At 38.8% G+C, this 23,681-nt stretch overlaps 4 protein-coding genes across 7 annotated transcripts; all 4 read left to right on the top strand.

Annotated features, from left to right (window-relative positions):
* The first annotated feature begins 3,171 nt into the window (after positions 1-3,171).
* Positions 3,172-4,370, top strand: LOC103994758 (glutathione S-transferase U17-like). The gene is made up of 2 exons (XM_065093273.1): positions 3,172-3,717; positions 3,819-4,370. The coding sequence occupies exons 1-2, from the start codon at positions 3,172-3,174 to the stop codon at positions 4,170-4,172; spliced, it is 900 nt and encodes a 299-aa protein (XP_064949345.1). The 3' UTR covers positions 4,173-4,370.
* Positions 4,371-4,433: 63 nt separating this feature from the next.
* On the top strand, positions 4,434-5,432 carry LOC135585188 (glutathione S-transferase U18-like). Its single transcript, XM_065093275.1, has 2 exons — positions 4,434-4,946; positions 5,034-5,432. Exons 1-2 carry the CDS (start codon positions 4,434-4,436, stop codon positions 5,217-5,219), a joined length of 699 nt encoding a protein of 232 aa, XP_064949347.1. The 3' UTR covers positions 5,220-5,432.
* Positions 5,433-5,609: 177 nt separating this feature from the next.
* Positions 5,610-12,059, top strand: LOC103989915 (NADH dehydrogenase [ubiquinone] flavoprotein 1, mitochondrial). Of its 2 annotated transcripts, none has more exons than XM_009408867.3 (2): positions 5,610-5,797; positions 10,336-12,059. In XM_009408867.3, the coding sequence occupies exons 1-2, from the start codon at positions 5,774-5,776 to the stop codon at positions 11,797-11,799; spliced, it is 1,488 nt and encodes a 495-aa protein (XP_009407142.2). In that variant the 5' UTR covers positions 5,610-5,773; the 3' UTR covers positions 11,800-12,059. The 2 variants fall into 2 exon arrangements, with proteins under 2 accessions (XP_009407142.2, XP_018683952.2); XM_018828407.2 differs by having other exon boundaries at positions 5,630-5,830.
* Positions 12,060-14,667: 2,608 nt separating this feature from the next.
* On the top strand, positions 14,668-22,862 carry LOC135598860 (BEL1-like homeodomain protein 7). 3 transcript variants are annotated; one of them, XM_065093271.1, is made up of 5 exons: positions 14,668-14,837; positions 16,154-17,133; positions 20,932-21,308; positions 21,405-21,465; positions 21,962-22,862. In XM_065093271.1, the coding sequence occupies exons 2-5, from the start codon at positions 16,255-16,257 to the stop codon at positions 22,556-22,558; spliced, it is 1,914 nt and encodes a 637-aa protein (XP_064949343.1). In that variant the 5' UTR covers positions 14,668-14,837; positions 16,154-16,254; the 3' UTR covers positions 22,559-22,862. The 3 variants fall into 3 exon arrangements, with proteins under 3 accessions (XP_064949343.1, XP_064949342.1, XP_064949344.1); XM_065093270.1 differs by having other exon boundaries at positions 16,069-17,133; XM_065093272.1 differs by lacking the exon at positions 14,668-14,837 and adding an exon at positions 15,809-15,943 and having other exon boundaries at positions 16,069-17,133.
* Positions 22,863-23,681: the final 819 nt, after the last annotated feature.

The raw sequence follows: 23,681 nt of genomic DNA, 5'->3' as shown, positions 1-23,681 counted from the left end.
AAAGGATTTCTTTGCTAGAAAATGTGTGTTTGAAAGAAATTTGATATTTTATAAAAAAAAATATTACCGTTAAACTTTTATCCAATGATGTATTCCTTTTTTATTACCTTGATAAAAATACTCCTCCACCATCGTACCCACCCTTGATCACTGTCGATCATTAACACATTATTGTTGCCTCCTTTGTAACCTTTCACTCTCCCATAACTCTCAACATGATCTCCACCACACCGTCCTCGACTAGTTGTCTACTCCATTTTTGCCATGACCTTCATTTTGCTCCTTTGTGCCACTACAGTCATATTGTCACCACCACTCCGCTCTCCATTGGTTACTGAAGGTGGAAGGGGCGACAATGGTGAGGAGGAAGAGCTTGTTGTTGCTAGTGAAAAGTGGTGGGACAATGGTGACGAAGATGGAGGAGGTAGCTAGTTGAGAGCAGGATGGTGACGATGTTGACAACAATTTGTTAGTAGCTAAAAGGAATATTTTAATTTGGCACCAATTTGTTAGAGCGCAGATGGTGTGGAGGAATATTTTCGTTAAAAAGAAAAAAAAAAGAAGAAAAAAGAGATGTCATAGAAACTAATTAAAGAAACATCATCCAATAATGGAAGAGAAATGAAAGAGAAAGATACAACAAGTTGTGTTAGACAATAAATTTATTTTATCTTAATAAACAAACTCAATCAACGTTTCAAAAAATTTAAATTAAATATTATATTTATTATAATATCATAAGAGGGATTAGAAAAAAGAAAAGAAAGAAAAGAAAGAAAAGAGAAGCAGGTAGTTGAGGAATAGGACGAGAAGCAATACTATGATGGGGATATAAACAGGAATAACCTTTGTATAGGAACAAATACTAGAAGACCAAAATACGCAGCAGAATAAAATGGAAACACAATCAAACAGAACACCAAGATATACGTGGAAAACCCCTTCAATGTGAAGGGTAAAAACCACGGGGCAAACTAGAGATAATCCACTGTGAGAATAATGAATGTACAAATCTCAATCTCTTGCCCAAAACCCTAGCAACAACCACAAGAGAATAACTGAGATGAGAACACTGCTAGATGATTGAGAACAGTCTCTCTGCGTTGTCCTTGTCTTCTTCTCTTTCTTTCTCTTCCTTTTCTGCCTTGTTCTCCTTCTTCTCTTTGGAATCTCGTGGCCCTAAAGATCTGCCTCGTTGCTGCCTTTTTATAACTTTAATCTACCTCTAAAACGCAGCCACCACACCCTCATAATCTTAATTAGGGTTAGGTTAAGAGGGGGTGTGGGCTGATAAAACCCACATGGGCTGAATATGGGCCATCAGCCCAACATACTATGCCTCTATAAAGCTAAGCTTGTGAACATTGGATTGCATAACTTATGCGAAGACGACAAACCTATCATTGTGGTAAGATAATATTAGATAAGGTTAATTGTTTCTTATTCAAAGCAGGCCAACTATGACACCACTCCCTTGTGGAGGGTCGACAAACATTACCCCTTGCATATTATCATATTGATATGGAGGAATTTTGTACACATTAATTAATATAAACTATTTATTTTAAAATTTCAAAATTATATGGATTTATGAATTCTGATTATTTAAAAAAATTGTTATTTATTTGTTACAAAAAAAAAAAATTTTGAACGAAAACTAATTTCACCAAAGAAAAAATCTTTACTATAGCTAAATATCCTTTTGTTTCTAAATATTTCTACGAAGTATGCCTTTTTGGGATTGACATTCAAAAATAATTATTTTTATGTTAAAAATATTAATATTGTGAGATGAAAAGAGATGAACTAAAAGATACTTAAAATTAAAAAAGTCATGTAAGGTTGAATTGGTGTATATATGATAACCCTCATTAATTTGATCCAAACTTGTCAATATTTGAATTCTGACATATTACCATAGTCAGGAGAATAAAATTTAATCTGAGTGAGTCAAAATAAAAAAAAAGGTTGAACTAGTCTTATATATATATGTATATATATATATATGTATATATATGTATATATATATATGTATATATATGTATATATATATGTATATATATACATATATACATATATATATATATATACATATATATACATATAAATATAAATATATAAAATATATATATAAATATATATATATAAATATATATATATATATATATATATATATATGTATATATATATATATATATATATGTATATATATATATATATGTATATATATATATATATATGTATATATATATATATATATATATATATATGTATATATATATATATGTATATATATATATATATGTATATATATATATATATATATATATATACCCGTGAGTAGATCCGTAAAATTTTTTATGTAACTAAGTTTGAAGCCTTAAAAATAAGAAAAACATAATTAACTCATAGGAAAAATACAAATTCCCTCTTGATATCACGAGCTATCAATTGTATGAGAAGACCAATTTCCCCATACATATGTAACTATCTAAAACGACCTCAACAGAGATAAATTTATCAAATCTTAATTGATTTTTCTTTTATAAAAAAGTAAGGAAAACATCATTAACTCATAGAAAAATATATTAGAAATATTCACATGTGTTATAAGAAAAGAGATGAACTATGAATGTAGTTCCGTACGCTTAAGGATTGAAAGACTCAAATTATACATATTAAGTTTGACCCATTGTTTTGAAACTTAAATAAAGGATTTACTTGACAATACAAAAGTCAACTTTTACACGAAAAAAAGAAAAAACAAGAATAATGATAATAAGAACCCATGCAATAACAATAGCAAGCGTAAGGATGAGATGTGTTGCATCAGACAGGTGATATCCTGCGAGGAGGTACAGGAAAAGTCAAACCCAATTCTCACCCTCTGTGAACGGTGAATACAAGACGACGTAGAATCGGACGCTCCGCATCCTACTCTCTTGTGCGCCGTGCGCTGCAGCTGTTCTCCTGTTGCTGATATGACATTATAATATTCGTCAATATTTTAATGGACTTAATAGATGGTTGATTATATATATATATATATATATATATATATATAGAGAGAGAGAGAGAGAGAGAGAGAGGTGTCCTTTGGTCAAACAGGGAGTCAAAGGTTCTTCAGTGTCGATAGAAACAAAATTTGATGTCGGATCTGACTCCCTGCCAATGAATCCGACAATTATGGCGACATCGCTTGCGCCACCAATGAATACGGAGACTCTCTGCGTCGTCACTGCAGACGCTTTATTTCTATTGCAATTCATCGCTACCTTGTTGCCCAAGAAGCAGGAGAGCAGCTTCCAGCAAGCATCACCCATTATCATATATACGAAGCCCAGGCGTTTCTGCCTCTCATACCAAAGAAGGGAGAAGAAGAAGAAGGCAATGGCAGCGGCGGCAGGAGAAGTGAGGCTGATCGGGGCGTGGCCGAGCCCGTACGTGCTGCGCCCGAGGGTCACCCTGAACCTGAAGGGGGTGGAGTACGAGTTCTTGGAGGTGAAGTTCGGGGAGAAGAGCGAGCTGCTTCTGAGATCCAACCCTGTGTACAAGAAGATCCCCGTCCTCCTCCACCACGACAAGCCCGTCTGCGAGTCGATGATCATCGTGGAGTACGTCGACGGGGCCTGGGCTAATTCCGGCCACGCCATCTTGCCGGCCGACCCCTACGAGCGCGCCCTCCACCGCTTCTGGGCCGTCTACATCGACGACAAGGTTCGCATGCCTCCATCAATTTCTGACCTCTGTTTTCTCGGTCTATAAATTCTCTACATTCATCGACATGAATGATGATGACTGAATCCTTCTGCACTCAGTGGTTCCCATCAATGGTCGGCATCGGAAAGGCTGAAACAGAGGAGGCCAAGGCCGAATCCGCGGAGCAAGCGCGGGCCGGGCTGAAGCTGCTCGAGGAGGCGTTCGAGAAGCTGAGCAAAGGCAAAGCCTTCTTCGGCGGGGACACCATCGGCTACGTCGACATCGTCCTCGGCGCCCACCTGGGGTGGGCGAAGGTGATCGAGCAGATGACCGGCCTCAAGTTGTTCGACGAGGAGAAGACGCCTCTGCTCGCGGTTTGGGCGGAGAGGTTCTGCAACCACGAGGCCGTGAAGGAGGTGATGCCGGAGACGGAGAAGCTGATGGAGTACGCCAAGATCCGTCTGGGGAAATAGGAGGAGTCTCCTGCGAATTATAGCCAAGGAATCGTGGTGGTCACTTGGAGTTGCTTCAGGATCTCGCCGTTGTGGTGAAATCCGGAGAGAATAATGTGTTTGCTCATGATGTTGTGGCCTTTTTGTGTTTGCTCATGATGTTGTGTTGGTGATCAATAAAGGATACCATCGTGTTGGTTTCGATGGGCGTTCTCCAAACGTTGCATTGACTGTTTTTTGTTCTCATAGGTTATCGTCAGCACACAACTACCGATCTTCCGAATGCCGATGGCGAGGCAGCCAACTGGTTTGACAGCCACCATTAACGCCGCCATCCGATCCATATATTTCGATCATTGTCTTGTTCCTGTGTCTCACTTCCCACTATTAAATACGAAGTCAGACTTTGCTGTGTCACAGCAGAGTTCGAAGAGGAGAAGAGGCAACAACTTGGAGCGGAGAAGAGATGGCGGAAGTGAAGCTCATCGCGGGGTGGGCGATCCCGTGCGTGGTGAGGTGGGGATAGCGCTGGGCCTCAAGGGAGTGGAGTCTGAGTTGCTGCAGGATGAGTTGGGGAAGAAGAGCGAGCTGCTTCTGAGATCGAATCCTGTGTCCAAGAAGATCCCCGTCCTTCTCCACCGCGGCAGGCCGGCCTGCGAGTCGATGGTCATCGTGCAGTACATCGACGCCGTCTGGGCCGCTTGCGGCCCTGCCATCCTGCCGGCCGACCACTACGAGCTCGCTCTCCACCGCTTCTGGGTTGTGTACATTGACGACAGCGTATCATCGATTCTGGTGACCAGTTCATCAACAGTACTAGGGATCCTTCGCAGTCGTCTTCTCTTTCCACTTGATGCCAATATGACTCACACCATGTTGCAGTGGTGGCCTTCAGTGACTATAATCGGCAAGGCTCAGACCGAGGAAGCCAAGGCCGAAGCGATCGAGCAAGCGCTCACCGGGCTGACGCTTTTTGGAGGAGGCCTTCGGGAGTCTGAGCAAAGGAAAAGGTTTCTTTCGGAGGGGACGACATCGCTCTCGGCTGGATCAAAGCGATCGAGAAGCTGACCGGCCTCAAGCTTATAGACGAAGAGAAGACGCCTCTCCTCGCCGGATGGGCGGAGAGGTTCTGCGCTCACGAGGCTGTAAAGCAGCATGGAAGGCTCAACCTGCAGACTGAAGGAGCCTTTTGGCTGCTCGCGGTTGCATGCTATGGTGATGACGTATGTTGCGTGTGCGAATCGGTCAACAGACTGTGATGTGATACGTGTTCATGTTTTATTGGTGATTTGACATCTCATACTATATTTTTCGACGATGTCAGTTTTTTGCTTGTGTGATGCGATTCGATTGGCGTGTTGGATATGTTATAATATAAGTTAGCGCCCAACAAAGTGTCCGCATGTGAATGGTACGGGTTTTGTGCCACGTGATGTGCATGTGATCGATGGTAGACCGGGCCTGCCCCAAGCCCGCCCATGGAAGTGGGTTGGCTGCGGGGAGCGAACCCTCGTTTCGTGGCTGCCGCATCACCGCGCCCCTCTTTCTCCGTTCCCACTCTCCCATTCCGCCTGTTCATGCCCTGGTTGGTTGACCCGTAACGCTGCATCCTCTTCGCAAATATGTCGGCAATCGGAAGAAGCTCTGTGAGTGGGTCTTCCTTACATCTGTTCTCTATGGTTCGTTTGACGAAAATCGATGGCTTTGCTTGTGCTCTCAAAATTTTAGTCCCGTTCTAGGGTTGTGAAGTTTGGTTAGAATTAGTGTTTCTTGGGTGTCGTTGGAGGGAAAAATTAGGGTTTTTTTATACAATTGAAGCAACGCGTAATTTTTTGTTGGGATTTTGGTGTTTTAGATTTGATCTGATACCTTTCTTCTGCAAGTGCCTTTCACCATCGTTCCCCTATTTCCTCCATGACGTTCTTTGGGACAGCCGATGCTGGGATGATCGTATATGAATCGCCATATGTGAGAATTTTTGTTCAGTTGGAACGCATATGGTGATTAACCTCGTGTGACCCGTTTCCAACATCAGTGGTATCCTCTTCGGCGATAATAACCTGGTTCCTCCCTTGGATGCAATTGTGATCTCAATTGTTATCTCTTACAGAAAGGTTTTTGTCGAGTAGCACTTTAATTATTAAGAAAAGAATGCAAATGCATATTACCTAACCATTTCTGATGTCAAATTTAGTCATCCCCTAAGCTAGATTGTAGGAGCCAACCAAGATCTCTTTGCAGGACACATTCACCATCTGTAATGGATCTCAATGTGATGGCCTAGCAAGACAAGGAAAGGAGGGTCAAGGATGATCCTAGCTGGTCACCTCTGATGTTCAAGTTAAGATGTGATGAAGGAAAGAGAAGTTGCAGTTAAAAATGAATTACCCAAAAAATGTTGTTTTCACCACTACCTCCCTATGTCTCAGAGTTTTTATCGACCAAGCGACTGAGTTTAGGTTTTCGTACATGTACGGATGCTGTCAAAGTTTGTTACCTGTCAAGGTGAAGGCAGTAAGTGCCTGAGGTTGAAATTAAGTTATGCTGAGTTGTCTCAGGCATGATACCAGATCAAATATATGGTCAGGATGAGGACCTACAGGGACTTATCAACTCAGCTGGGACTGGCAAGTGCTTTGCGGGGATTGGGGATTTGATAGATGATACTTCCTTCTTATGCTAGCGGAATGTATGTGGGAGTCGACTGAATTTAAACAAAGAAGATAATCTTTTAGCAAAGCTTGGATGAAGCCTGATAATTAATTGGCAACAAGTCAGATCTTAAGTATGAAAATACTTGTTGAATTTTGCAAACAAGATATTCAAGATAAATGTTCAAATGCCATTTGAACAAGTTTAAAATCCTTGCAATGTGATAGTTGGAAAAACTATAAAATTTGGTAATATTCAAAGTAACTGATATTTTGCTATATATGATTATTCTGAGAGGAAAAAAAAGAATATGACAATAAAGTATTGAATAAGAAAATAATTAAACTTTTTGCACATTTAGCATTCAACATTCATGATCCTTGATATCATGATACCGTATCGGTCTATACAGGATGATACGAGCAGCGCAAATTAATATGTAGAATGCCCTGTATGGTAGTACACCTCGTATTCAAGTGTATCTTGGTATGCTGATCATTACAAGTCGATGGGGTTTGGTACAGTTTGATACAAATTTAGTACAAGTCTTTACTGATAATCACATGTTGGTACAAGTCTGTACCTTGTCCTGACTCTACCATTCCCATATCTAGTTTGTTGTTAGAGGACTCTTAACTTCATCCTAACACACCATTTTATAAATATCTAGTCTACCAACAAGGCATTACATGAGACCACTATTGGAAAAGTTATTGGATAAAGTTACATATTCGTTATTTGTCACTAGACCACCTAGCCCTCCCATACCACTTGGTCTGGTTTTAGTCTCTGGAGTTTTATTGCCCCCCCACTTGGTCTGGTGTTAGTCTGTGGAGTTTTATTGCCTGAATACTTGATATATTGTGTTTGAAGCATTGGACTATCATTATATATCATTTTGATTAAGATGTGTTGTGATTGTCCGCTTGATTTATTAAATTGGTATTTGTTTAATATGATATACTGCCCATGATCACCTTTTAAGGTTCTAAATGATATATATTTATGATATTGATCATGACACCATAAATGTGATATGTTAGTGAGACTACATTCATGTGGGTTATGTTATTATTCAAAACCATAAAAAACCAACAAAAATGATTTATTTATTCTACACGCTTGGTCAACCCAACATCCATAATTCAGTGATTTAAAAGGCGCTCGGGCGAGGCGAGGCGAGGCGAGGCCCGAGCGCCTCGCTTCATTTCCAGGCGATGCGCTTCAAAGACGAGCCTAGGCGCTGGGCGCTTCGGGCAAGCGCCTGGGTTAAACCAGGCGATCGAACTAGCGGTTTAGGTCTGGTTCGGTCTTCGGTACTTTAGTTGGTTCAATTGAACCAACTAAAGCACCGATATCAGCGCGACTTCCCCAACCCTAACCTTGCTTACTGTTCATGCTGCTTGCTGCCGTTGCCGTTGTCGCCGCTCGCTACTCCTGCTCCCACTCTCGCTACTGCCACTGTTGCCGCTCTCGCTGCTCGCTTTTACAGCTGCCGTTGCCACTGCCGCTGCTGTTGTTGCCTCTGTTACCGCTCTCGCTCCCACTTCTCGCTGCAATCGCTGCCACTGTCGTCGCTCGTCGTTGCCGCTACCGTTGCCGCTCCCGCTTTTCTCAGCACTCTCGGTCTTCCCTTACACTTTTCTCCTCTCTTTTGCTTCTCTTTCGAAATCGAAAGTATACTGTTAACTATATACAGTATAACACTATTATTTTGATTTTAATACTATTAATTTTTATTTATTTAAAATTATTGTTAACTGTATACAGTATAGCAAGTGTACATTGTGATTTTGTATCTTAGATTTTGTTAATTTAATAGCATATTTTTATTTAAAATTTTAAATAATTATATTTATTAATTATATTATGTATTTTTATATTTTAGCGCCTCACTTCGCTCGGGCGAGCGCCAAGCGCCTCGAGCGTTTTTGGATCGTGGCGCCTTTTGACGCCTAGCGCTTTTTAAATCACTAATCCATATACATCGATGTTGGTGGTGTGCCATTCTTGTCTACCCAGCAAGGGTTCATTACCAGTAGGGTACCATTTTGAGACGAGATCAATATGTGTATAGTTCTTGATTCGATCCTAGAATCTCCATACTAGGTAGGATCTTGACTGTAACAAACTCGCTTGAGGGAAACCATATGCTGCAGTAGGACCTTGACGCTAGTCTCAATCAGTCATGCTACAAACTACTTATCGATTATTAACAATGTAAACAATCATTGTGTGTGGTTTGACATTTCTAGTAGCGAACCCATTCTGGTCCTTGGTCAGACTGGTACGGGTCAGCGCATTGTAATATGGTATGCTCATATGTGCTGTTGAACTCTTATTAAGATTTTAATATACACGATATTGAGAGACGTGTTGTGGTCTGTGTCACCAACCTAATAGGCCAGCAGGTTGTTAGGTACCGCCTGATATGTATTGGTCTGGGTGAAACTTAGAATCATGATTATTACAACATTAACTATGATACTTCTATATCTCTGAAAAAGCTATAGTGAGCTTCACCTTTTCAGCATTCTGCCCTTTACATATTCAAATTTAGTATATGCCACTCAAAAGCTGGAAATTACACTTACTCACTGTCTAAAGTGCATGATCCAGATAAATAATCAGCCTCGCTTAGGCTATGACCCTATGAGTACTTCCTGAAATAAAAAGCGGAAGATACCTTCTTCCTACTTTGTGAATGGAAGTAGTTGAACCTTTCTGTTGGTCCTGTTTTGGATCCCTCAACACCCTTTTCCAATCACAGGACAGGTTGGTGAAAGAGACAAGCTATTCTTCCTAAATGTCCATAACAAGATTACCCTGCAGAGTTTTAAAAGCAGAGATAAGGTTTTGAGTGGGAACCATAAATATGACAGTTTAGATTTCTAGGGGACTGAGGAATAAAAAAGAAAAATAGTTGATTGGTTGGTGGTGGAAAAATGCTTGTCTAAATAGGATATAGATTCCAATCATCATGCTAGCAATTTTTTTTATTAAGTGAAGACGAGCTTTGTAGAAACTCTAATTACAAAATCCATTCCAGGTGATCCTTTGCTGTATATTTTGTTCACCAGAAAACAGTAGGAAGTTTTCAGATCAAAGTGCAACAAGGAGAACCTATAAAAGACTAGGATTGTTAGAGAACACTTGATGGTCCTTAATGACTTTTGAAGTACATGATTCTGAAGATAGAAATATGGAGAGGAGTTTATTTTGTCGAACATAGATAATTGTGATTTTAAGTTTTGCACTTTTTGGTCTTTTATAATACTGTAAACAATGATAGTATGTGCTTAATTTCTTGTTTTCTGCTTGACAAGGTTTAATAGGAAAAGATGTATGCGACTGGGAGATGTTCTACATACTTCTTTAATTACATTTGTTCAATTTCAGAAAGTTTCTTGACATCCTTCTTAAATAAGTAAATGCAATACATTGTGGTGCATCAATGCTCTCTTGTTGTACATTTTCTTAAGCATGCCATTATTTAATTGTCTTAGCTGTGTATGTTATGTGCTTCTCTTAGGCACCTCTCAAGAACTTTTCTTCGCGATACAAGGCTGAACTGCTTCATCATTTTAAAACCTGGAGGTTAAATTCTGCTTGTAGATCACTCAGCACCCAGGCTGCAACAACTGGAAGTACTCCTCAGCCTCCACCACCACCCCCACCTCCGGAAAAGACCCATTTTGGTGGTCTAAAGGATGAAGATCGCATCTTCACCAATTTGTATGGCTTGCACGATCCTCTTCTGAAAGGTGCGATGAAACGGGGTGACTGGTATAGAACCAAGGACTTGGTACTTAAGGGTAGTGACTGGATTGTTAATGAAATCAAGAAATCTGGTCTACGCGGCCGTGGAGGTGCTGGTTTTCCATCTGGTCTTAAGTGGTCTTTCATGCCCAAGGTATCCGATGGCCGCCCTTCTTATCTTGTTGTCAATGCTGATGAGAGTGAACCTGGTACATGTAAAGACAGAGAAATAATGCGCCATGATCCTCATAAATTGCTTGAAGGGTGCCTGATTGCTGGAGTTGGTATGAGGGCAACAGCTGCTTACATTTACATAAGAGGGGAGTATGTAAATGAACGATTAACTCTTGAAAAGGCTAGAAAGGAAGCTTATCAAGCTGGACTTTTGGGGAAGAATGCTTGTGGATCAGGTTATGATTTTGATGTACATATACACTTTGGTGCTGGAGCATACATCTGTGGTGAAGAGACAGCATTACTAGAGAGTCTTGAAGGAAAGCAAGGAAAACCAAGGCTGAAGCCTCCTTTCCCAGCTAATGCTGGACTATATGGCTGTCCGACAACTGTAACAAATGTGGAGACTGTGGCTGTATCTCCCACAATTTTGCGGCGAGGACCAGAATGGTTCGCAAGCTTTGGCCGAAAAAATAACTCCGGCACAAAACTATTCTGCATATCCGGTCATGTCAACAAACCTTGCACCGTGGAAGAGGAGATGAGCATCCCATTGAAGGAATTGTTAGAGAGGCACTGTGGTGGTGTTAGAGGAGGTTGGGATAACTTGTTGGCAGTCATCCCAGGAGGTTCCTCGGTTCCTCTCCTTCCCAAGCACATATGTGATGATGTCTTAATGGATTATGATGCTCTCAAAGCTGTTCAATCTGGATTGGGCACCGCGGCTGTGATTGTGATGGACAAATCCACTGATGTCGTGGATGCGATAGCAAGACTATCTTACTTCTACAAGCATGAGAGTTGTGGCCAGTGCACTCCCTGCAGAGAGGGGACCGGATGGCTATGGATGATTATGGAGAGATTGAAGGTGGGGAATGCTATGCTGGAGGAGATTGATATGCTTCAGGAAGTCACGAAGCAGATTGAAGGGCACACCATATGTGCTCTTGGTGATGCCGCTGCATGGCCAGTGCAGGGTCTTATCAGGCATTTTAGGCCAGAACTAGAAAGGAGGATCAGGGAGAGAGCGCAGAAACAGCTCTTGGAGGCTGCAGCTGCTTGAGTCCTCTGGCCTGACCATGCCGAACATCTTTCTTCCATTTATTGCAGCTTATTATCTTATCTATGAAAATAATGAACTTCTTTTAGAGGTCATATGTAAAGACACCTTATATGCTGTTCTTGAGCTTGTGCTCTTAAACTAGTTTCTGATGGCATGGAAAGAGCAGGTCTGTTGTAGCTCTCTTGTTGAACCTCTCAGACTGTAAATTTTGGGATTGCATCCTTTCGACTTCAAAGCTAAGAACTCATTTGTTGCGTGTCCTTGAATTGGCACTGGGAATCTCATCAAACCTAGTTAATCCATAATTTGTGGCTTATAGGATTTTACGGTCATGCATTTTTGAATTCGAATGTTGTTCATGAGTAACATTAGTGTAACGTACCATATACCATTTGCCTTCTCTGGTATATACTGCCAAGCATACATTACTCCTGAGCTGCTTCAGTTTGTTGATATCACTGCTGGATCCACCATTGTTTCATTTGGTCATTCTTTGTTAGTTTGCTATTAGCCTACATTACCCACAGGAATCCAACGTATGATTGAACTAAATGTTTTAAGATCCAACCTGTAGTTGATCTAAACGTGATCCACATTCGATTAGATTAATTTCGAGCCACTCTAAAGAAAATTCTAACATGAAATTATTAAATTGTCTTAGAACACAACTAAATCAAACTTAATTAGCTCCAATGTTCTTTAAATTTCTAAAGTATTCTACAATTTTTGATGGATGATTAAGTATGAATTATAACTACTCTTAATATCCTCTCGTCTAACCTATTCAATGTTTCTTGGAAACGTATTTATGGGTCTCTTTGATTGATCGACCAATAATCACATCGCATGTGGTAACTCGTCCCTCAAGATTCAACTGATATCATGTCTATAATCATAAGGTGACTTGATAAGCCTAAACCCCTCTTTTGTTGAACCGATGACTAGCAACTTGAGGATCGAAAAAGAACTATTTAGAGGGTGGTTGAAGGAATATGAAATCAGGTTAGATTGGAATAGGATCCAATCTGGTTTGATAAGAAAAGAAAAGCTGGGAAGAATGAAAAGAAAATTTCAAGTTTCCCTCCTCATATACCCAACAAAATGCATTTTGTGAAGCTGTGTTGTCTTCATATGGTCGTTGCCTTTTCTGTGAGAAGAAAGAGTGAGTCCATGAGACTTGACCGGTAGCTGTAGTCATTTTTCTTCTTCCTTTCGCTGTAATCTGCCATCATGACCTACCATGTGTTCCTCTGAGTTCATATTCATGTAACCTTGCATGTACTTGTTCTTGGCCCATGTCCACTCAAGTTCACCTTTCCTTTGAGCAACTTGTACTGCCCAAGGATGAGCAAAAGGAAGGTACAATAATTGTGATCCAGATCCCTTTGAATCGATCTTTTTGGACCCCTTTTGCCTAGACAATTTGAACCACCTGGCCCACTAAAGACGGGGAAAAAGATGAGCCGAGTGTGTCATTGTTCAATTATTGGTCTCTTTTCCTGGGAACCGATATCCCTTTGACCCAGGGGAGGTACCATGGGATGCCAAAGGCAGATGCTGAGACAACTTGGACCTTTTCTTCTGGTGATTATTTTCTCTACTTGTTTGCTGATTCTGTACTGGCTTGTGATGGATGGTGTTGTCCATCCATCCACAAGATAGATAGTTCCAACTGTTGTGTTCTGGTTGCAGGCTAATCAAACAGTGATTCATTATGATTTTTGTTGATGTTGTATGAGGAACTTCCACAAGAAATGTATTTTAGTAGGACATCATAATGCAGAGAAGTACTACTTCTCATGGATTCCATGGAGGGCATAATTTGTTTCATTCCTTGTACTCTGTAAAAGAATGAAGAAAAATACACTTCTCAGCACCTTTGCCACTACTGATTTTTGTTAGTCTTCTTTAATGCCCGCCCTCTGCTACTTTTATTCTGCTCTTGCTTAATGATAAGTTGGCAGCAGTTTGATCAGTGTTTCCATGGGCCAACCCTGCAGCACACCCATGTCTGTCCCTGTTCTTGTCTCACTCATCACCCATGTCTTGCAGCAGTAGGTCAATACACATCTTCTTGAAGCCATCCCTGCTTGACTGTGAACGGTTTTGGACTATCCATAAAGTCCATTTTTCACTGCTGTGTTGCCTGTTAAATAATGTTTCTGTAGCCTTCTAATTGATTGTTAGGCTCATGTGAGACATGCAAAAGCTAATCATGGCAGTCATGTTTGCCAGAAACAAGATGGACAATCATGGAGAATGGAGATGTCCTGTAAACCAAACACACACTCATGATTGAAAAGAGTTGTTAACTACAAGCAGAGGACTGGTTCTTGATCAACACATGTCACAACCCACACAAAGCAAGTTATAGGTGACAACACAGGGATGCCACTCTTCTCAATCAGCCTAACAAATGCCCTTATTATAAGGTAATCTTCCCGACAAGGCTATCTAGTATGGTTAGGGGGTGGGGAGGGGCTATATGGGATTTAAGACATAGTTTAGCATTCTCTCCACCTAAAAAGATACTCAATCGATCTTATTCTTATAGGCAAAAAGATTATTTCTGTGATTTAAGTTTACATTATCTAAAATATTAAATGGTAAAGATGAAGACATCAATAGTTTACAGTAGGAAATGTTAGCAATTCCAAAACTTGGGTATAAAGTGAGGTTGAGCACACATCCCACCACACACAGAAGAGAGAGGGAAAGCTCACGTGCAGGAAGAATGTTGGGGTCTGCTGCTGCTGCTGAGGACGATGAGCTGATGAGAGAGAAAGGGGGAGAGAACTGAAGGAATTGAAAAACCATGGTGGTCACTCATTAATAATGATGATGATGATAATAATAATAAGAATCCTGGGCTGCGGTTACTGGTGGTGGTGGTGGGTGTAGGAAACATTAGAGAGGGGGAGATAAAAGGAGGCCCGGGTGTGTTGAATTGAAGCCTTGGGATCGGTTTGTCTCCGCATTGGAGGGCTCTGTGGCGCAGTGGATCACCTGTGAGATCTTGGTTTCTTGCTCCCCACAAGGTGCATAGACCTTTCACCCTTCCTTCTTTTTTCTGTCAGGAATCGTTTTGTTTTTGTTGTTGTTTTTGTTTTCTCTCCTGAATATCTACTCTCTCTCTCTCTTTCTCTCTCTTTTTAATATCTGCCCATCATATCTTTCCAGTGTTAACAAAGGTATTATTGTATTATGAGTATGCACTGCTGCTTGTTTAAATCAACATGTCACGCAGTTGTTCTGCTTACACCTGTCTGTCCCTATCTCTGTCAAATTCCGATTGCAGTATGCTTGGATGATTTGCTGTTTTGGTTTTTTGAGTGTTCTTGTCAACTTGTTTCTTCCTTGGTTTATTGTATTTCCTTGTCAGTATTTGACTTTGGATATCTGGTATCAAGAACTTGAGCAGTTAGTTTTCTGTATGTGAAGCTGGATTTTCCTATGAACTTTTGATCATAAAGTTATGAAAACTTTTAGATGGATTTGGGCTTGTGAGATGAAGGTGATGAGTTCTGTTTCTGTATAGACTTTTGAAGCAAAGCCCTTTTCCTTGCAGACATCAAGTGGAAAGAAAAAGAAGAGTAAGGTTATTTGAGTTTGCCTGTGGTCTTTCTGCTTCTTGTTGCTATTTTTTGTTATGTCTGGTTTCTTGTGGTCTTTTACCACCAAGAACTGGGAGTTCTGAGTTCTCTTTGTTTTCTCTTTCGACTTACTAGGAGTTTATTATTTGCCATAACATTGGATCTTTTGCAAGCATGGCTTGGTTTTGGTAAAAACTCGATTTTTCAATGTTGCAATGCTGAAAGTTATTATCAATTTTCTGTGGTAAATGCCTTGGCCTTATTGTTGATCCTTCAATCTTTTGCTGTTATTTGTTATCTATTCCAGATTCATTGTTCATAAATTTCATATGCTGTTGTAATCCTCTGTAGCACCATCTAGATTGTGTGAAATTTAACTTCCACAATACGAAGTTTCTGAAATTTCTTGTGAGCTAAAGAGATAGAGATGTCTGTGGAGTTCAGAAATATTTGGAAAAACCAGTTGATTCATTTGAGTCTATCATCTGTTGTGCTCCATTATTTGTTGAAGTCAATTATAGTCTCACAAGGCAGTCAGATTGACTTACCAGGTCAAATATTCGATTCATCTGCTAGACCTATCATATTTTTATAATTTGTTGTTTTCTGTAAGTTTATGCGCCATCTTTTTTGAGGTCCTTTTTTCTGTTGCTGGCTTTTACATATTCTTGAACAGCTTGTTGGAGCTTATGTACTTCTTATAAGGACGCACTATCCTTTGTTGGTCTGCCTACGGCTAACGAAGCTACCACTGTGCCTAGGCAATGTGATGATCCAACATCCTCCTGTTTCAAAAGATTTTGACCTGGCTAGTGTTTAGAAGAGAGTAAGGTCCACTTTTTGCTCCAGCACTGCCAACCAAATGGATAACGCACCGAATCTATGTTCAAGGGATCCTGGACATTCTCAGTACAGTGAGGCATCAGTTTTTGACAATCTTCTATGTCATAAGTATTCGCCTTCGGTAGCATATACTGATGCATTAGCAAACACCCAGCCTCATCAGAACTCTGTTGAGGTTCCGATAGTGACCACTGTGATCTCACAGGGCTCAATTCTGGAGACCCCTAATATGGTCACTTCCTGTATAGGCGAGCATGCTTATGACTCATGGAAGGATGGAAAAAATGACATTCTATTCATGCAGACAGTTGGAGTAGATGGTTCAGAAAATCTTCTTCATGACGGCAATTCCCAAATGAATCTGCGGAGACAGCTGGGTGCGTTAAATAGGCAGTGCTTATCTTTGCAGCAATCAGATGTTTCAACAGTACCTAGTCAAGGATTATCACTGAGCCTTGGAACACAGATTATAGTCCCTTCAATCCAATGTCAGCATACTAGCTCAGACATCTCTCTTTTTCGACCTCATCAAACAACTTCCAGAAATGGTGGATCTGGCAGAGATGAAAATTGTGAAAACAAAAGTACGAATGCCAACAATTTCCCATATGAATCAGCGAGTCTTGCTAGTTCAATTCTAAATTCGAAGTATCTAAAGGCAGCACAAGAATTACTTGATGAAGTTGTTAATGTTCAAAAGGCTCTGAAGCGAAAATCAATCAAAAGTCAAAGTCTTCATATTTCTGCTGGTACCACCACAGGAAAGAATTGCAGTGCAGGTGAAGGAATGTCATCGAACCCTCAAGACTCTACCATCAACTCATCCAGTGAGCTCTCACCCTCTGAAAGGCAGGATCTTCAGAACAAGGTTACCAAATTATTGACTATGTTGGATGAGGTGCATATTTCCTTCACAATCTCATTGTATTATATAGTTTTATACAAATATTTTACTACTACTATTTTAGAATCGCATTTTTGAATGACATGTTGCAGTTACTAGCTTATTTTAAGTCCTAATATTGAGTAGTCAAAGTTGTGCTTTAAGAATCCGAAGGTTACAAATTAAAAAAATTTCATGTATTATATTTTATTAGGCTTTATTGAGAAGAAAACATTCAATCCTTGGTTTATTTTCCAATCTCCAATAACTTTTTCTACTACTGGTAGAAGGAAGTGTATTGTTTAGATTTTTCATTGTTATTATTTTCTAGAAACCATTAAGAAAAAGGATTAGGAAAGTTTTCCCCATGTTCTCTTTCCAAAATGCTGATTGTGTTTTGAGGGCTCCATTTACTATAAATTTTATTTTATGGAACATCTAATTGCATATTATGCTTGGTTCTCAAGGTGGAAAGGTATTTAAATCCACTCTATATGAGAATTAAAACCTGGTTTATATTGTCATCATAAAATTTTCAGACAGGAAAGATTAACATTCAAAGAGAAACCTGCTTATTTTGTTAGCATATAGAACAGATTGGAGTCGTGATGACTTAAGATTGAGAAGGTTTTTCTGCATCAGCGTAGTGTCTGTAATTGTACATAATGGAAAACTTCTGAAGGAAGTTTGTTTATTGTAATTCTTTGATGTATTTTGCTTGGGGCCTATTCTTATAGGCTACCATAGTGTAGAAAACTGGCAAACAAGACTAAACAAATATTTGAAAATAGATACTTGCTCCTGACCCATGAGATAGTGACTACTTCCTGGATCTGTTCTTGTGATCATTAAGGATGAAACTCATGAATCTTATCCTGCAGCATTTTTTTTCCCTCATGTATGATCTGGATTTTTACAAAGATACTATCATAGAAAACTCAAACATATTACACACTGAGATCATAGAAGTTTGCTCTATTGAGACCTAATTTTGATTTTTTACTTATGCCTAATACTCTTTATGGACTTGTTATTCAAAAGTAATTATATAGCATTATTGATCTAACGAGCTTCATTTGTTTCAGTTCCCTTATTTACCATTTCCTGTTAGTGATGTATGAGATAGTAATACTGGAGATGTTGTCCTAACTCTTGGTCATTATGAATAAGAAAATATAATAATGTTAAACCAAATGTAACTGCTCTTCACACACAATTTTGTGAGATGATCTACTGAGTTAAATGACTCATCAGTTTGCTAGTCTCACCCATAACTATTTATCCTTTTTTTTCAGTCAATATGATCTGATTCTTGTTTTAGATTTTGTTTCCAATATAAGTGTCAAGCTCCAAATTGTCAGACCCATGCACTTCTGTAGACTCTTAATTTAATGCACAGAAACATCAGTGAATTACAACTAATTATTGTAAACCCACTTTCGTTTGTCATTCTGAACTACGAACACCGAGTTCTCCTTCAGTCAACTAAATCCTTTCCCCACCCTTCTCTTCTCTCTCTCTCTCTCTCTCTCTCTCTCTCTGTGATTGGTCAATCCTTCTGGATGGTAAGGCATCATTATTTTATAATCAATTAGGAAGAAGTTTCCAAATATTCAATTGTTTTCTTAATGAGTTTCCAATTATTCAATTGTTTTCTTAATGAAAGCATGGAAGATATTATCTTTTCTCAAGAGACCATCAACTGTGTACTCAACTAAATTTTGTCATCTATCTCATCAATCTGAAATTAGAAGTGCATTAATATATCTACGGTATACCATATTGCTTTTTTGTTTTTATCTGATTTCAGAAACTATTCATGATATGTTGTTGTTGCATTAACTTTTATGTCTGTATACATTTTAATAAATCTGTGAAACTTATGGTCGTAAAATTATGTCTGCATTTCGGGGGAAACTGCTAAGCAATTATAACGCTACTTTCATGTTGAATACTAACAGATAAATTGCTCATAATTCATTTTAAAAATTCCGGCTAGAGGAGATCACTTCATGAAAAAACTCTTCACTTTCAACTCGTTCTGTGTGTTACAAGCTAATGTTATCATGTAAAGTTTGCAAATCATTCAGAAAACAAGTAATAACATTAAACAAGATTTCAAGTATCGGCAGTCTGACTAAGCACCAGTACTGGACTATATGCTTGGTCCTGATTAGTTATTTTTTATTATTCAGTGATACTAGATAGTACGAGTCAGTATATATGTATTGTGTTGGTCCAAGTCCAACAAGGTGACGAAACTGTTATTTGATCAAGATTTTAAACTTTCATAATACATGTAATTTAGAGAGCAATTACAGTAGTGTTCAGGTTGATGTGGCATTACTGAATTAAGGCGGAGATGATAAATACATTTATTTTAAAAAATATGTGAGAACTTGATGGAATAATATTGATGAATGAAAATGCTATTAGTAACTTCCTATCTAGAGAAAGCAAAGGAGTGACTAAGTGGCTTACAGCTTTCTTGTGCCAATGGTGGTCACAAGGCTTGAGTGTGATAATTGCAGAATAGGCATGATACATAGGCAGATGGACCTCATTTTTAGCCCTCATATTGCCCTTATATTTGTTTACAAGCAAGGAAATATAGGTTTATGCCACTTGAAAATTGTGTGCCGGTGACAACGATTTATTTACAGCATGTGGCATCTGGTAAAGAAGGATGATAAAAGATAGTAGGTGTATTTTGGAAAGCAATTGAACAAAACCATTCTAAACTGAAGGAAACTTTAAAGGTCACCAATGATGATACCTTGAGCTGATGACTTATCTGATAAAGAAGATATAATTGGTAAAAAGGGACATGTTAATATTCAGAAAATAAGGTAAACGAATATTGAATAATAACAATAGAGGAAGCTTTGATGTTTCTAATTTGCTAGGAAGATACAGTTCAAATTTAAAAAGTTGCATAGAATCTGTTAAAGGACCTAAGGAGACACAATAGGATTCCCCTGTTAAAGTGGTTATTTTTGCACACGTGGACATGTAAGAGAAATTAATTGCTCAAGCAATTCAGCATTAATAAGGATAAATTGTTAAAAGGATTTGATTGACTAAACAAAATGGAAAAATAATGTTAAGATGTTGTGGTTAATGCCTCTCAGGTTCTTTTGCTATGCTAGCTGTAGCTCTTTCTGATCATATACATGCCAGTACTTGGTAGTCATCTTTGAAGTTCTATGGTTGACCATATAAAACGTTTTTCAATCCAACTACCGGCTAGCTTTCCAATTGTCTTTACTTACATGTCACATAATCAACTTTCAAATTTCTTTTGCATGGGCTCAATTGATTACACGTATGATGGTGCAGGTGTAGCAGATAAGTCTTGCTTTTAATCCTATTGGACCAGCTAAAAGTAAATGCATTTAGCTATTTACTACTGTAATTTTTGTAATAAACTTCTGTAACTTGAGATACTATTAGTTGACCCTCAGTAACCAATATGTTGGTCCAAACAAGAAGAAATTTACCTGTTCAGTTATTATTTTATATAAACAGGACAGAAAGACTGCAATCTTAGAATCATGTTTAACTCAAAGAGTGCCCTTATGCCATCATTAGGAAAGCTAATCTGGCTACAGATGCAAGAAGGGTGCTTGTCATCTTTCAAAATTGAGTTGGATCTGAAAAGAAAGTTTTGAAGTGACTTCACAAAAAAAGTTCACAGCTAAATTCTGTGAGAAACCAAGGACAACATTATGTCATTAACTGATATAGATTAGTATTCAAACTCTATTGCTTTCATATTTGATTCAGTTTCTTATGTTTTCATTTCAATTGCAGATTGATAGAAGATATAAACAGTATTACCACCAGATGCAGATAGTAGTGTCATCTTTTGATGTAGTAGCCGGTTTCGGGGCTGCTAAACCTTACACGGCACTCTCCCTCCAAACAATTTCTGGGCATTTCCGCTGCTTGAGAGATGCCATCAGTAGAGAAATTTTAGTTACCAGGAAAAGTCTTGGAGAGGAAGGTAACTCAGGTAGCAAGGGTGTTGGAATGTCTCGCCTTCGCTATATAGATCAGCAGCTGAGGCAACAGAGAGCGTTGCAGCAGTTTGGTATGATGCAGCAACACGCTTGGAGGCCACAGAGGGGGTTGCCCGAGTCATCTGTCTCAATCCTTCGTGCTTGGTTGTTTGAGCACTTCCTTCACCCGTAAACTCCATCTACCTAATCTCTTTCTCCTGGTACTTTGTTACATCATGGCAGATATCTTTTCATGTTAACTATTTTGTGCTTGATGACTTTCAGTTACCCGAATGATTCTGAAAAGCTAATGCTTGCGAGACAGACAGGCTTGACAAGGAGTCAGGTGTGCTCATTCATCTTTATCTTCAAGGCTACAATGTTTATGATTCTTTATATGTTGTAACATGCCTCATAAGGTAGTTTTTATTGGCAAATATTGGAGTACCTTGGAACTTTCTTTTCTAGGAGTTATATTCCATGTTTACCTCCTTTCAGGTTTATGGTCTCACAATGATTCTTGACTTCTTGGCCTCACACTGTATTGTAACAGTCAAATGCTTTATAGGATCCCCAAGTCTTGATTACTTCTGCATCTAGTTGTCCTTGATGGATCATAATTAGATTTGTTAAAAGTCAACTGCATGACACATTTAACATTGACAAACATTTGGGTACCATCAATCATTATGATGGCTTGGTTCCTATAAATCCTAGGCTGTTGTTCACATGAGTGTGTAGGAAAAAATTAAGACTCATCCCTGCTATTGCTTCTGTAATACCGAAAAATTTTCACTTCTATTATTCTTGGAATCTCTCTAATTTTGCATCCTTCTGATCAGGTTTCCAACTGGTTCATAAATGCACGAGTTCGTCTTTGGAAGCCCATGATTGAGGACATGTACAAAGAGGAGACTGGTGACCTCGAGATTGACTCTTCTTTGGAGAACCCACCTAAAGATCAGGATGGTGTTCATTCCACTGGGAATGGAGAAAACTCACAAAACACTGCCACTGAAAGATGCCAAGTAAACCAACTTAGTGACTTATCAAGATCCAACATCATGCCAGGAATGGATATGGCAGGGGCTGGTGCAAAAGACTACCATATGAACCTTAAGATGCGATCAACCACAGAAGAGTGTAGCTATGTGCAAGATGCTCTTGCGCATATAGATGGAACTGGGAGGTTCATGGCTTATGCTGATTTGGGCTGTGGCGGTGGTGGTGGGGTGTCACTGACACTGGGACTACAGCACTGTGACGGTGGTCTTCCTGGATCTGGCAGTCAGCAGAGCTTCGTTGGGATGCAAGGGGGAGACATCTACAGTGCAGCTGCTGCCATTGGAGCTGATACAGCTGAGTATGATTGTGTTAATTTGGGAGACCGACCGCACCGATTTGCTTCATCACAACTGTTGCATGACTTTGTGGCCTGACAATGTTGATCGTCACGATATCAGCTGTCAAATTATCAGGTGCCAGCAATTTGCTTGGAGCTGCTCTTAGGCATTGCTTGTAACTCCACAGGAAATAGAGGATGAGCATGATATGCAATGTAAACCAAGAGATGAGGCAGGTTGGTGATAACATAAGAGGTAGCATATTGTAAAGATAAGAAGTGTAGCTGTGGTAATCATCTGAAGAATGGAACATGAGATGAGTACCAATCAATGGTTATTCTGATGTATACTTCTACAAATTGAGTACCATTTTACATTAATATCCTTTAGAAGCTCATTATGATATTAAAGATTAGTAATATGTTGTATACATAATATATGCATTCTGAAGTTGACAATTTGGTCATAGTTGTATTATCTGAAAAAATGACCTCAACTATCACAATGAGTACCAATCAATGGTCATTCTGTTGCATACTTCTACAAAATGAGTACCAGTTTACATTAATATCCTTTGGAAACTCATTATAATATTAAAGATTAGTAATATGTTGAATACATAACATATGTATTCTGGAGTTGACAATTTGGTCATAGTGGTATTATCTGAAAAAATGATATCAACTATCATGGTGGGAAACTTAAGATAGAAAATAAAATGGGAAAAAAAATGGTATTTAATAAATAAATTGTTTTAGAGAGTTTCATCAAATCACTTATTAGTACTTTCAAGACAATCTCTGTTGCTAATTTTGTCTGACATGTTCTTTCCTTCTTTACCCTCACCTTGGCAAATATTTGGAAGTATTTCTAATTAGTATCTCTCTCTCTAGCTTGTTTTTTCCATTCATTTGCAAGGAAATTTGTGGCACTTAAAAAAAAAGTTTGGACTTGTTAGGAAAAGGAAAGTGTTTATTCATTAAGGTGACATGTATTTATACAAATTTTGAGAAAAAGAATTTTCTCGATCATACACACAGATTATTCAATCAAATCAATCATTCAAATTTATAATTAATCATATAATCATAAATTGTTTGAGAATGTATTATCATAATATTTTATCATATATCATTCCATGTCATCAATAAGAAATTAAAAAAAAAGAATCAAAATTTTATTGGAAATGAGCATATTCATGAATTAGCAAATATAACTG

The sequence above is a fragment of the Musa acuminata genome, chromosome BXJ2-1 (assembly GCF_036884655.1).
Source record: "Musa acuminata AAA Group cultivar baxijiao chromosome BXJ2-1, Cavendish_Baxijiao_AAA, whole genome shotgun sequence".
Classification (NCBI taxonomy): domain Eukaryota; kingdom Viridiplantae; phylum Streptophyta; class Magnoliopsida; order Zingiberales; family Musaceae; genus Musa; species Musa acuminata.
The sequence above is the reverse complement of the archived record's forward strand: the minus strand, read 5'-3'. Positions and strand labels throughout refer to the sequence as shown.